The 12,363-nt window shown below is 46.8% G+C and overlaps 2 protein-coding genes across 2 annotated transcripts; one reads left to right on the forward strand and one right to left on the reverse strand.

The window, feature by feature from the left end:
- Positions 1-5,073: 5,073 nt before the first annotated feature.
- LOC124704211 (WD repeat-containing protein PCN-like) lies at positions 5,074-9,981 on the forward strand. The gene is made up of 11 exons (XM_047236450.1): positions 5,074-5,383; positions 5,467-5,598; positions 5,934-6,261; positions 6,343-6,406; positions 6,606-6,719; positions 6,798-6,960; positions 7,207-7,360; positions 7,440-8,026; positions 8,581-8,759; positions 8,962-9,216; positions 9,505-9,981. Exons 1-11 carry the CDS (start codon positions 5,210-5,212, stop codon positions 9,806-9,808), a joined length of 2,454 nt encoding a protein of 817 aa, XP_047092406.1. The 5' UTR covers positions 5,074-5,209; the 3' UTR covers positions 9,809-9,981.
- Positions 9,982-10,647: 666 nt separating this feature from the next.
- LOC124697355 (putative pentatricopeptide repeat-containing protein At3g28640) lies at positions 10,648-12,126 on the reverse strand. Its single transcript, XM_047229960.1, has one exon. It carries the CDS (start codon positions 12,124-12,126, stop codon positions 10,648-10,650), a length of 1,479 nt encoding a protein of 492 aa, XP_047085916.1.
- Between the last annotated feature and the right edge of the window lie 237 nt (positions 12,127-12,363).

The following is a 12,363-nucleotide window of genomic DNA, read 5'->3' on the forward strand; positions in this document are numbered from 1 at the left end:
GAAGACGGTGTAGAGTCTTATAATGTTTACAATATGTCTTTTATGTGAGTTTTGCTGCACCGTTCATCCTTGTGTTTGTTTCAAATAACCTTGCTAGCCTAAACCTTGTATCGAGAGGGAATACTTCTCATGCATCCAAAATCCTTGAGCCAAACACTATGCCATTTGTGTCCACCATACCTACCTACTACATGGTATTTATCCGCCATTCCAAAGTAAATTGCTTGAGTGCTACCTTTAAAATTCCATCATTCGCCTTTTGCAATATATAGCTCATGGGACAAATAGCTTAAAAACTATTGTGGTATTGAATATGTACTTATGCACTTTATCTCTTATTAAGTTGCTTGTTGTGCGATAACCATGTTTCTGGGGACGCCATCAATTACCCTTTGTTGAATATCATGTGAGTTGCTATGCATGTCCGTCTTGTCCGAAGTAAGAGAGATCTACCACCTTAATGGTTAGAGCATGCATATTGTTAGAGAAGAACATTGGGCCGCTAACTAAAGCCATGAATCATGGTGGAAGTTTCAGTTTTGGACATATATCCTCAATCTCATATGAGAACACTAATTGTTGCCACATGCTTATGCATTAAAGAGGAGTCCATTATCTCGTTGTCTATGTTGTCCCGGTATGGGTGTCTAAGTTGAAGAATGATCAAAAGCGAGAAATCCAAATGCGAACTTTCTCCTTAGACCCTTGTACAGAGCGGCATAGAGGTACCCCTTTGTGACACTTGGTTGAAACATATGTTATGCAATGATAATCCGTGTTAATCCAAGCTAATTAGGACAAGGTGCGGGCACTATTAGTATACTATGCATGAGACTTGCAACTTGTAAGATATAATTTACATAACTCATATGCTTTATTACTACCGTTGACAAAATTGTTTCATGTTTTCAAAATAAAAGCTCTAGCACAAATATAGCAATCGATGCTTTCCTCTTTGAAGGACCATTCTTTTTACTTTTATGTTGAGTCAGTTCACCTATCTCTCTCCACCTCAAGAAGCAAACACTTGTGTGAACTGTGCATTGATTCCTACATACTTGCATATTGTACTTGTTATATTACTCTATGTTGACAATTATCCATGAGATATACATGTTACAAGTTGAAAGCAACCGCTGAAACTTAATCTTCCTTTGTGTTGCTTCAATACCTTTACTTTGATTTATTGCTTTATGAGTTAACTCTTATGCAAGACTTATTGATGCTTGTCTTGAAGTACTATTCATGAAAAGTCTTTGCTTTATGATTCACTTGTTTACTCATGTCATTACCATTGTTTTGATCGCTGCATTCATTACATATGTTTACAAATAGTATGATCAAGGTTATGATGGCATGTCACTTCGTAAATTATCTTTGTTATCGTTTTACCTCGCTCGGGACGAGCGAGAACTAAGCTTGGGGATGCTGATACGCCTCCGACGTATCGATAATTTCTTATGTTCCATGCCATATTATTGATCATACCTACATGTTTTATGCACACTTTATGTCATATTCGTGCATTTTCTGGAACTAACCTATTAACAAGATGCCGAAGAGCCAATTGCTCGTTTTCTGCTGTTTTTGGTTTCGTAAATCCTAGTAACGAAATATTCTCGAATTGGACGAAATCAAAACCCAGTGGTCCTATTTTGCCACGAAGCTTCCGGAAGACCGAAGAGGAGTCGAAGTGGGGCCACGAGGGGCCGCCACCATAGGGCGGCGCGGCCCAGGTCTTGGCCGCGCCGACCTGTGGTGTGGGGCCCTCGTGTGGCCCCCCACGTTGCCCTTCCGCCTACTTAAAGCCTCCGTCGCGAAACCCCTGAGGCGAAAAACCACGATACGGAAAACCTTCCAGAGACGCCGCCGCCGCCAATCCCATCTCGGGGGATTCTGGGAGATCTCCTCCGGCACCCCGCCGGAGAGGGGATTCATCTCCCGGAGGACTCTACACCGCCATGGTCGCCTCCGGAGTGATGAGTGAGTAGTTCACCCCTGGACTATGGGTCCATAGCAGTAGCTAGATGGTTGTCTTCTCCTCATTGTGCTTCATTGTTGGATCTTGTGAGCTGCCTAACATGATCAAGATCATCTATCTGTAATACTCTATGTTGTGTTTGTCGGGATCCGATGAATAGAGAATACCATGTTATGTTAATTATCAAGTTATTACATATGTGTTGTTTATGATCTTGCATGCTCTCCGTTATTAGTAGAGGCTCGGCCAAGTTTTTGCTCTTAACTCCAAGAGGGAGTATTTATGCTCGATAGTGGGTTCATGCCTGCATTGACACCCGGGACGAGTGACGAAAGTTCTAAGGTTGTGTTGTGCTCGTTGCCACTAGGGATAAAACATTGATGCTATGTCCGAGGATGTAGTTGTTGATTACATTACGCACCATACTTAATGCAATTGTCCGTTGCTTTGCAACTTAATACCGGAAGGGGTTCGGATGATAACCTCGAAGGTGGACTTTTTAGGCATAGATGCAGTTGGATGGCGGTCTATGTACTTTGTCGTAATGCCCAATTAAATCTCACTATACTTATCATGACATGTATGTGCATTGTTATGCTCTCTCTATTTGTCAATTGCCCGACTGTAATTTGTTCACCCAACATGCCTTTATCTTATGGGAGAGACACCTCTAGTGAACTGTGGACCCCGGTCCATTCTTTAATACTGAAATACAAATCTGTTGCAATACTTGTTTTACTGTTTTCTCTGCAAACAATCATCTTCCACACAATACGGTTAATCCTTTGTTACAGACAAGCCGGTGAGATTGACAACCTCACTCGTTTCGTTGGGGGCAAAGTACTTTGGTTGTGTTGTGCAGGTTCCACGTTGGCGCCGGGATCTCCGGTGTTGCGCCGCACTACATCCCGCCGCCATCAACCTTCAACGTGCTTCTTGGCTCCTCCTGGTTCGATAAACCTTGGTTTCTTTCTGAGGGAAAACTTGCTGCTGTGCGCATCATACCTTCCTCTTGGGGTTCCCAACGAACGTGTGAGTTACACGCTATCACTGTACTTTGTATTGCCAATGTGTGTACCAAAACCTAGTTTGTATGCATAATTATTGTACACCTCCTTTGCTTCTTCTATATCATCAGAAGTCAGGCCAACATATGGTACCATAGGCTGGGACAATATCTCTTCATCATAATCCTGAGCTACACTTGCAGCAGAACCAGCTTGCCCACCGTGAGGTCCTGGTACAAATTTTCCAGACAGATCTGCTTTCTGGTGCAGAACTTGTTTCTGGTGCAGCATTGTTCAGATCAAAACCCCTCAAGATGCTGTCAGCAACAAAACCCTGCATGTATGCATAATCCTGAGCTTCACTTTGTTCAAGTCATTTGTCTAAAATGTAGCGTCAACTTAATCACAGTATTATGCTAACAATAGTTTTGCTACACCATGTAGCATCAAATTATTCATGCATACTAGAATGTAGTATAAGTATTTTATAATGCACACTTAAATTTTGTTTGTACATTGCTACATTTTTATTTTTGCAATTCTAATTCAATGTGTAGCAAGTGTAGCAACATTTCAAAGTAGCACCATATTTTCAATAGTTGATACCAATTGCTGCACAATCTATCAACAATCTAGGAGCAGCACCAGAACAAATCACTAGCATTATCAAATGTAGCACTATCTTTTAGCAAGACTATCAGATGTAGCAAATATAACACTGCATAGTCCATCAAATTAATCAGTTAGCTACCCAGTTGGCATATGTAGCAGAACCATATGTAGTATATGTAGCAGAACCATAGTGATTTGCAAATCAAATCACCGATGGAGCATATAAGTGCCGTAGCAAATCAAGTCAAAGTAGCAATAAAAGTGGAAAAAATCGCGGAAATACACTCACCGATGGAGCAGCTTCTTCAATCTCCGGGTCATGAGTGAAATACACAGGAGGGTTGTTGTAGGTACTTCGATTTGGTTGCGCCGACGGAACTCCAGTGCCACCGCTCGAGGATCCCGTCGGAAAACAACGGCCGAGATCTGGATTTGACGAGGAGCTCGATCCAACCTGTGCAGCACGACTAGGTTCTCCGTTTGGGTAGAGGACGGATCTCAGCAGGTGAGCCATCGACGCGCGCTGCTCTGCTTTGATTGTTGCCGGCTAGTCGTGCGCCGTCTCCGCCGGCGGCGTCGCGGCGGCGTCGCGGGAGCTCCAACCTCTCCCCAGCCCGAAGGATGTGCGGATTCCTGTGTTTGCTACAAACGGATAAGTTTTTGCTACAAATGCATGCATGGTAGCAAAAGCGGGAGAAGGTTCCGTTTCGACAAATCCAACGGCTGGTAACGTTAAAGACTGCATCGTACGGCTGCCGATCCGGGGGATCTGAAATTAGATCCCCCGGGGGACGCTCATCGCGGGCCTTATTCTTTATGTAAGTACCGAGCAGTTTCTTGTACTATTTTTCATGATCAACGAAATAGAAACTGTACTCCCATCACCGAAAGTAAATTTTCTTGGCCAAGGAACATTTTTTTGCTTCAGTGGTTATATTTCCGTAAATATTTTTGCTCTAAATTTAATGATCTCTCCTTACCACATTGTAGTGCATATTTTTGTTAATAGTGAAAGGATGAATTTTTGACCAAGTTTATGGAGAAAATTATCTATATCTATAATATCGAATGTATACCATTTAAAAATACACATTCTGATAAATGTAATAGTATCAATTTGCTATTCTAGATGTTGATACTTTTCTAAGCACTTGATCAAACTTTGCGTTATTTTACTTTTGAAAAAATGAAAAAACTTGTATGTGCTACATTTGGCAAGGAGGGAGTACAATGCCGTTTAGTATTCGTCCCTTTTATTAGACGTGTTTAGCAACCGGTGACTCCATAGTCTCAAACTCTCGATCGTTAATCCCGGTTTTTTTCCAGTTTGTGCCGAGACACATTTTCCCGGCTGGGAAGCCCAAACTCAGGTCGTGGACACGTGAAGCCCAGTAAGCCGTCCCGCCGCTTAAAATGGCCGTCATCTCCCGTGGCCCTCACGCTTTGCGTCTCGTCTCCCAAAGCCAACCCTACTTCACCTCTCCTCCGCAAAACCCTAAACGAGCGGTGCGGCGAGCCGCCTCTCTCTCCCTCCCTCCCTCCCTCCACCACCACCACCATCCCACTCCGCGGCGGCCTCCCGGAACCTTCCACACCGCGCGGATCGCCCATGGAGAAGCACCGCGTCCACCGCCTCGGCGGCGGCGCGGTCGCCTGGACGCCCTCCCCCGTCGTGGCGCTGGCCACCTCCCCCTGCGCCTCCCAGGTGGCCGCCGCGCGGGAGGACGGCTCCCTCGAGCTCTGGCTCGTCTCCCCCGGCTCCGTCGGCTGGCACCACCAGCTCGTACGCATCCCCTCGCCCTCACGCTCAACGCCGCCGTTCGAGAAAATTCGCTGTGACCTGATTTGGGGTTTCTGTGGCCGCAGACTATACAGGGGAGCGTGGAGCCGAGGGTCACGTCGCTTGTGTGGGTCCCAACCGGCGCGGGGGGCCGGCTGCTCTCTTCCAGCGTCGATGGGTCGGTGGCAGAATGGGATCTCTTCAACCTGAAGCAGAAGGTGCCACTGCTGCCAGTATTCCATGCTTACGCTACATTTCAATTTCAGTTCCAATTCAAATGCACTTGCCGTTTCACAAACATGGGGGGATTTGCTTCCAGCTTGCTTTGCTGGGAACATGTAGCAATGGCCTGAAGTTGAGGTTTATCCATAATAGCAGTCGTAAGCGTGTGATTGGGTTGTAAAAATACCAGGGTCTTCTACCATATTTGGCGCGCAGCTTCCTAGTAGTCTATCGGCGTAAATTCCATTAGCCGTTTGCATGTGTGTAAATTTCCAGCAATCCTTGTAAGTCTGTGGATGTTTCATGATGGTTTTACTGTTCTCCTATGTAGACTGTACTAGACACTCTCAGAGGAGCGGTCTGGCAGATGGCCATGGAGCCTGGATACGATCAACTGTTTCTTCCTGGAAGTAAAAGCTCAGAATGCGCCGCAAATGGCCATGCAAATCATAATGGCTGCACCGACTCTGAGCTAAGCTACGTTGATGATGGTGACAGTTCCGATGATGAAGATGATGACTCTGCCAAGACTAGCTCTTCGTACCGTGTGAATGAGTTTCAGCGTTTGGCCCTGGCGTGTGACGATGGCTCTGTGCGCTTGTATAATGTGCCTGAATCTGGTGCATTGACTTACTACAGATCTCTTCCAGGAGTGAGCGGTATGTGTTGTTGTATATCTGTCATCTCCCTGTTTTGCTTGTTATTTCAGCTTTGGTGATTATTTTTGTGCTTCCTTACAGGACGAGTTTTGAGTGTGACGTGGAGTAATGATGCCAAATTCGTATTTTCTGGAAGCAGCGATGGGTATGTTAACCTCCCATTTTCCAGTGTAAATTGGTTTTTGTGATTGATTGGGTGATTCTTTCCGTGCGTGTATAAGTGTACTGTTCAACATCTTCCCTTCTGTTCTATAGATAATTCTCAGTTATGGGTCATCACATGTATGCGAGAGTGTAATCACCGTGGGTTTATTTGTGATATTCTCTTGTATTATGTTTGGCAGATTAATTAGATGCTGGGATTCAGCATTATTCCATGAAAAGTATCGCATCACTGCCGGATTAGGAGGGGTTGGTAGTGGACGTGAACTTTGTATATTATCGTTGCTAATTCTGAGGTGAGATAAAGCATATTCTTAGGTTCAATGTTCTTATCCTTCAACTAGCTTTTGTTGATCGTTTCTATTGCTATGCAGGTGTGGAACCCTTGTTAGTGGAGACAGTTCTGGGAGCGTACAATTTTGGGATAGCCGCCATGGAACTCTTTTGCAAGCTCACACTTACCATAAGGGCGATGTGAATGCACTAGCAACTGTGCCTAGTCAGAACCGGGTATTTTCTGCAGGATCTGATGGGCAGGTTGGTAGCATTGCTGAACAGCTGTTAGGTGGATTAACTACACTTGTGAAAACTTCTTTGTCAGTTTGTGTTTTGCCTTCGAACACTTAAAATGCTATAGGTTCAGTAGATACAGCACATATACATTGGAAATAGACTTGGCAGTTAAATGGGGTGTTCCATTTTATTGCAATTCAAAAATCTTTGAGTCAAGCATATGTTACCTACTGTTTTCCCTCTCTTTCTAATTTGATGGTGGATCTCTAGGTAATTTTGTACAAAGCATCAAAGGATGAGTTCAGTGCTCACAATGAGAAGGTTGCTGAAGAGCAATCCCACAAGTGGGTCTATGTGGGATATGTCAGAGCCCATTCTCATGATGTAAGGGCATTGACTATGGCCGTACCAGTTTGCAAAGAAGGTTTGTGCTTTCTGTTATATTGTAATAGTCTTACCTCCAACTGGGCTAACACTGATATATCTGTTCTTGTATTCTGTAGATGCCTTACCAGAGGAAAAGGCAGCAAAGAGTCGCCGGCGCGAAAAGCCCATTGAATTCAGTTACCACAAGTGGGCACATCTGGGTGTACCAATGCTCATTTCTGGTGGGGATGACACCAAGCTGTTTGCTTATTCAGCACGGGAGTTTACTCAATTTGCACCTCATAACTTCTGTCCTGCACCTCAGCGCCCATTGATAAATCTGGCAAGAGATAGCACAGTTGATGGGGATTATCTGATGCTTGTCCAGTCTGCGAACTGCTTGGATGTTCTACTTGTGTCAGTTCAGAACAAACTGATTCCAAGTACATCGTCCAGAGGAGATGCTAAAATACGACGTCAAGTTGTTCATCTCAAAAGCGACGGGTCCCGTAAAATCATTTCTAGTGCTATCTCCCCCAGTGGAACACTCTTTGCCTATTCGGACTGTGTGAAGCCTCGCCTTTTCTCACTAAAACAGAAGGGTGGAAAGAAGTACTCTCTAGATAAAATAAATTTGGAGAAGAAAATCCGTTGTGCTCAGAGTATGATGTTTACTGCTGACTCGTCCAGTCTGATACTATCTTGCCATGATGGAAAAATATACGTAAGTTTTTCTTTGATCTCGCTCTCGCCACTTTTACACTCATAGGAGATGATGATTAGATGATTTCCATTGTTTGTCTGCAATGTCAGTTTGCTTCACGTAAGTAGAGTGTTTCTGTTATTGTTGTTGTGGCTGGTTTGCGCCTGAAGACTATTTTTGCTCTAGCTCACAAGAACCTATTTTTGTAAATTAAAGATATACAGTTAAAGAAAATTACATTTGAAGTTCTGTACACTCAGTATAGTATGTTGGACCTAGTTATTATCATACATGGTTAACTAAACTGGTTGTGCAAATTAATGCGAGGTTCACTTCTGTCGAATTGTCCCTTGGCTACTGTTGAATTTAGCATGATGATGAAATCACCCGGTTTTGAATTCGGACGTATGCTGTGTAATGAGATGTCACCCTCAATCTTTTGACCGATTTGTTAGAAATGCATATTTTATCAGTATAGATCTTGACTGTTGATTCCACAGTAATGTTTTTTTGTGTGTCTTCTCATTTCTCTGTTATTTTATGTCTTTTAACTTCTTTCTTGCTGCACAAATCAGGTTTTTGATATTGCAGCAGGAAAAATTTCAATTGAATTTCAACCTACCAGAACGATGGATGGAACACAACCTTCCAAAGAACCACCTGTGACAAAAATGTTTCTGAGCGCAGATGGGCAGTGGGTGGCAGCAGTTAACTGCTTTGGGGATATCTACGTATTTAACCTGGAGGTTCAGAGGTATGCTTCATGATAGTGTAATTTTGTGTGACCCTTTCGAATGTGCTTCATGTCTAGTAAGATTGTAATTTACTACTGCGCTCTGTTTCTAAAATCGGGATTCACAAGTTCTGATTTGCCGTCCTTTTGCTTGTGATTTAGTCATACTTATGCATGGGTGCGCAATTTTGTACCGTACCTGAACTTTTTCTACTGTCTGCAGGCAACACTGGTTCATACCCAGAATGAATGAGGGTTCGGTTACATCTGGTGGCTTTTGTCCCAAGAACAATGCCCTTGTCATAACTACCTCCAAAAATGAGGTTTATGTATTTGATGTAGAAGCAAAACAACTAGGTGAATGGTCCAAGCGCCATACACATCATTTACCCAGAAGTTTCCAGGAATTTCCAGGAGAGGTCATTGGCCTGTCGTTTCCTCCGCTATGTTCATCTTCAGTTGTGGTCTACAGTACAAGGTAATCTTCTACTGCTCTAGTGTTTCGCTAATTTAGTATGGTCTATAGCTGAAGTGTTTTGACGAGTGTAACTATTTTCTATTGCTGAAGTGTTTTTGCTACTTTGCATTTGCTGTCTGTGTTTTGATGTCGTGACCCCACTACTCCGCAGGCCTTGTGCCTTCTGTATTCATTTTTCAGAAATTCTGAGTATGTGGGGATTAGTATTCTGTGCTAGCTTTTGATCTGTTGATAGGAGACTGCCAGTAATCAACATGATACTGATCATAATTTTCTTTACTTCCGCAGGGCAATGTGCTTTATTGATTTTCGATTGCCAATTGGTCAGGATGGCCAATTGCCACATGGTTCGGTTGTATCAGCAGAAAAGTCAGATCTACATAAACCTACAAAAACAAAGGTTAAGCGAAAAGATCGTGATGAAGATTTGAAACAAGAGAAATGGAATAATTTTGAATTCGTTGCTTTCAAAGATCCGGTGCTGTTTCTTGGTCACCTATTGGACAGTTCAGTTCTATTAATAGAGAAGCGGTGGATGGATGTTGTCAAAGGATTCGGTGCACCGGTTCATAGAGACATCTATGGGACATAATCCACAGTAGCGTCTGTACTTGTGGCACTCGGAACAGGCAGCCCATTCTTTCTTTTTCGTTGAAGCCATGAAATGTTCCCATTCCCAAGCAAGCTATCTGATATGACACTCCGTGAGCCCCAAGATGTAGCTACATAATGTGCGCTGGTATCATCTGATGATAGCAAGTTGGCTGGGTTGGCAGGGTTAATTTTTTTTGCTAGTGGCTTGTGTTTCTTGAGTAGCCTCTTTGTATTCTTCTTCTTCAGTTGAGTATTAAGTATTTTAGTGGACTCCTCACTGCGCAAGTTCTCCTACTGTGTTAAAGTGCGCAAATTTTGTCACATGTAAACAATGTATCAGTACTACTGTTATGTCACTACTGCCGTTTGTCTATGAGCCTTCAGTTGTGCTGCGTGTAAGCGAGCACATGGCAGAACTTCGATTGCTCAACACCAAAATTGAAACTGATATGCTAATTGCAAAATTGAAACTTTCTCGCACACTTATCATGCTCTTCCAGTAGCTGTTTTGAATCGAAGCTGAAATAAATTGTCTGCAAACATTTTCATCGTATGTCAACGCAGACAGCCTACCTCGAGGCGCACAAGCTCGAACCCGAGCTGAAAGTGTACTATATCAACGACTACAGCCTACTTCGAGGCGCACGAGCTCGAACCTGAGCTGAAAGCGTACAGCCTGCTTTGAGGCGCATGAGCTCGAACTAGAGCTGAAAACGTGCTGAATTCTTTTCTGTTATTACCTTCATATTTATATCCTGGCCAGTAAATGAATAAATACCGTTTACTGCTCAGTATCAACGCTTGTATTGCTACATTGTTTCGATTTCCTGTTACAACTTACAAGAGCGTAACCAAGGTTGTTCCTTCCTCCTCCTGTGGACTCGGCCCCATCTGCTCTGCGAGCAGCCCAAGCACGTCCCATATCTCGAAGCGCAGTGGATGCGCCTGGTCGTCAGCGACGAACGAGCTTAACTCGCCATCAACCTCCACCTCGCTATACGCAGGGACCTTCTTGAGCCCCCGGCTGCCGATCAGTTTCCGGACCCTCCGCGCATCGTCCTTGCGGTTGGCATCGAGATAAATGTTGGAGAGCTGGACGTGGACGCCCTGGTCGGCGCCGGCGCCAAGCTTCTCGAGCTCACTGGCTGCCACCTCTGCCAACTCGACGTTGCCGTGCATTCGGCAGCCTGCCAGGAGGGATCCCCACACGGATGCGAGCGGGGCCATCGGCATCCTCCCGATCAGCTCCACCGCTTCCTCCAGCCGCCCGACCCGGCACAGCATGTCGACCGTGCAGCTGTAATGCTCGTGCCCCGGAGCGACGCCGTACCGCCGGCGCATCTCCCTCAGAAGGCCGAGCCCGTCTTCAACCTTCCCGGCGTGCGCGCACGCAGACAGCGCCCCAAGCACCGCCACGCCGTCGGGGCGCACGCCGTCCTCCCCCGCCATCCTCTCCAGGCACGCCAGCGCCTCCCTGGCCATGCCGTGCACCGCGAACGCGCCGACCATGGTGCCCCAGACGAACTCGTTCCGCTCCGGCATTCCCTCGAACACCCTCACGGCCTCCCGCAGGCACCCGCACTTGGCGTACATGCTCACCAGCGCCGACCCGACGAACGCGTCCGCGAGCAGCGCGGGCGCGTTGCGCTCCACGTAGCGGTGCGCCCACTCCCCGCACTCGAGCGCGCCGGACTGGGCGCACGCCGCGATCGCCGTCGTGAGCACGACGGCGTCGGGGGCCACCCCGTCCGCGAACATGGCCCGGAACAGCGCCAGCCCCTCGGCGGCCATCCCGGCGCGCGCGTAGGCGCCGATGAGCAGGTCGTAGTGGATGGCCTCCCGCCTGGGGAGCTCGTCGAACACCCTCCGCGCGTCGTGCGGGCGGGGCGCGTGGAGCTGGAGCAGCGCGGTGGTGACGTAGTGGTCGGAGGGGAAGAGCGCGTTCTTGATGAGGAGGGCCTGGAGCTGCGGTCCCGGGGGCGGGGTGATGGGAGCTGCGGCGGCGGCGGAGAGGGCGAAGGGGAAGGAGAGGTGGTCCGGGGAGGGGAGCGGCGAGGAGGGGGAGAGCATGAGGAGGAGGAGGCGGAGGGCGAGGAGCGGGTGGGCCGGCGAGGCGGCGCCGCGGGAGAGGATGCGGAGGAGGGAGTTGAGGGAGACGAGGGAGAGGTCGGGGTGGTGCGGGGAGAGGCCGGCCGTGGTGAGGAGGGCCTGGACGGGGAGCAGCGGCGCGGCAGGGCAGGCGGCGGATGGCCGGAAGCGGGAGGAGAGGAGGGAGTGGCAGAAGGCGAAGGTTGCCTTGGGGATGTATGGGCGCATGCTGGTCTGGTTTGGTTTCGCTGGAGGAAGCAGCGGGAATGGGATACTTCCTCAGACTCTTCAAAAGGGCTGAGCGGCTGATCAAACACATTGCATTAGGGCATCTCTAACAAAGTTCGGTTTCGTCGTTTCTTTAACCGGATCTAGCCGAAATCTTAAAATCCTTAGCCAAGAAAAACTTTCAATCTTCGGTTCCCGCGCTCCCGCTGACCCCTAAATAATCAACCTCCACTTTCA

Source organism: Lolium rigidum, chromosome 3, assembly GCF_022539505.1.
Source record: "Lolium rigidum isolate FL_2022 chromosome 3, APGP_CSIRO_Lrig_0.1, whole genome shotgun sequence".
NCBI classification, from domain to species: Eukaryota; Viridiplantae; Streptophyta; class Magnoliopsida; order Poales; family Poaceae; genus Lolium; species Lolium rigidum.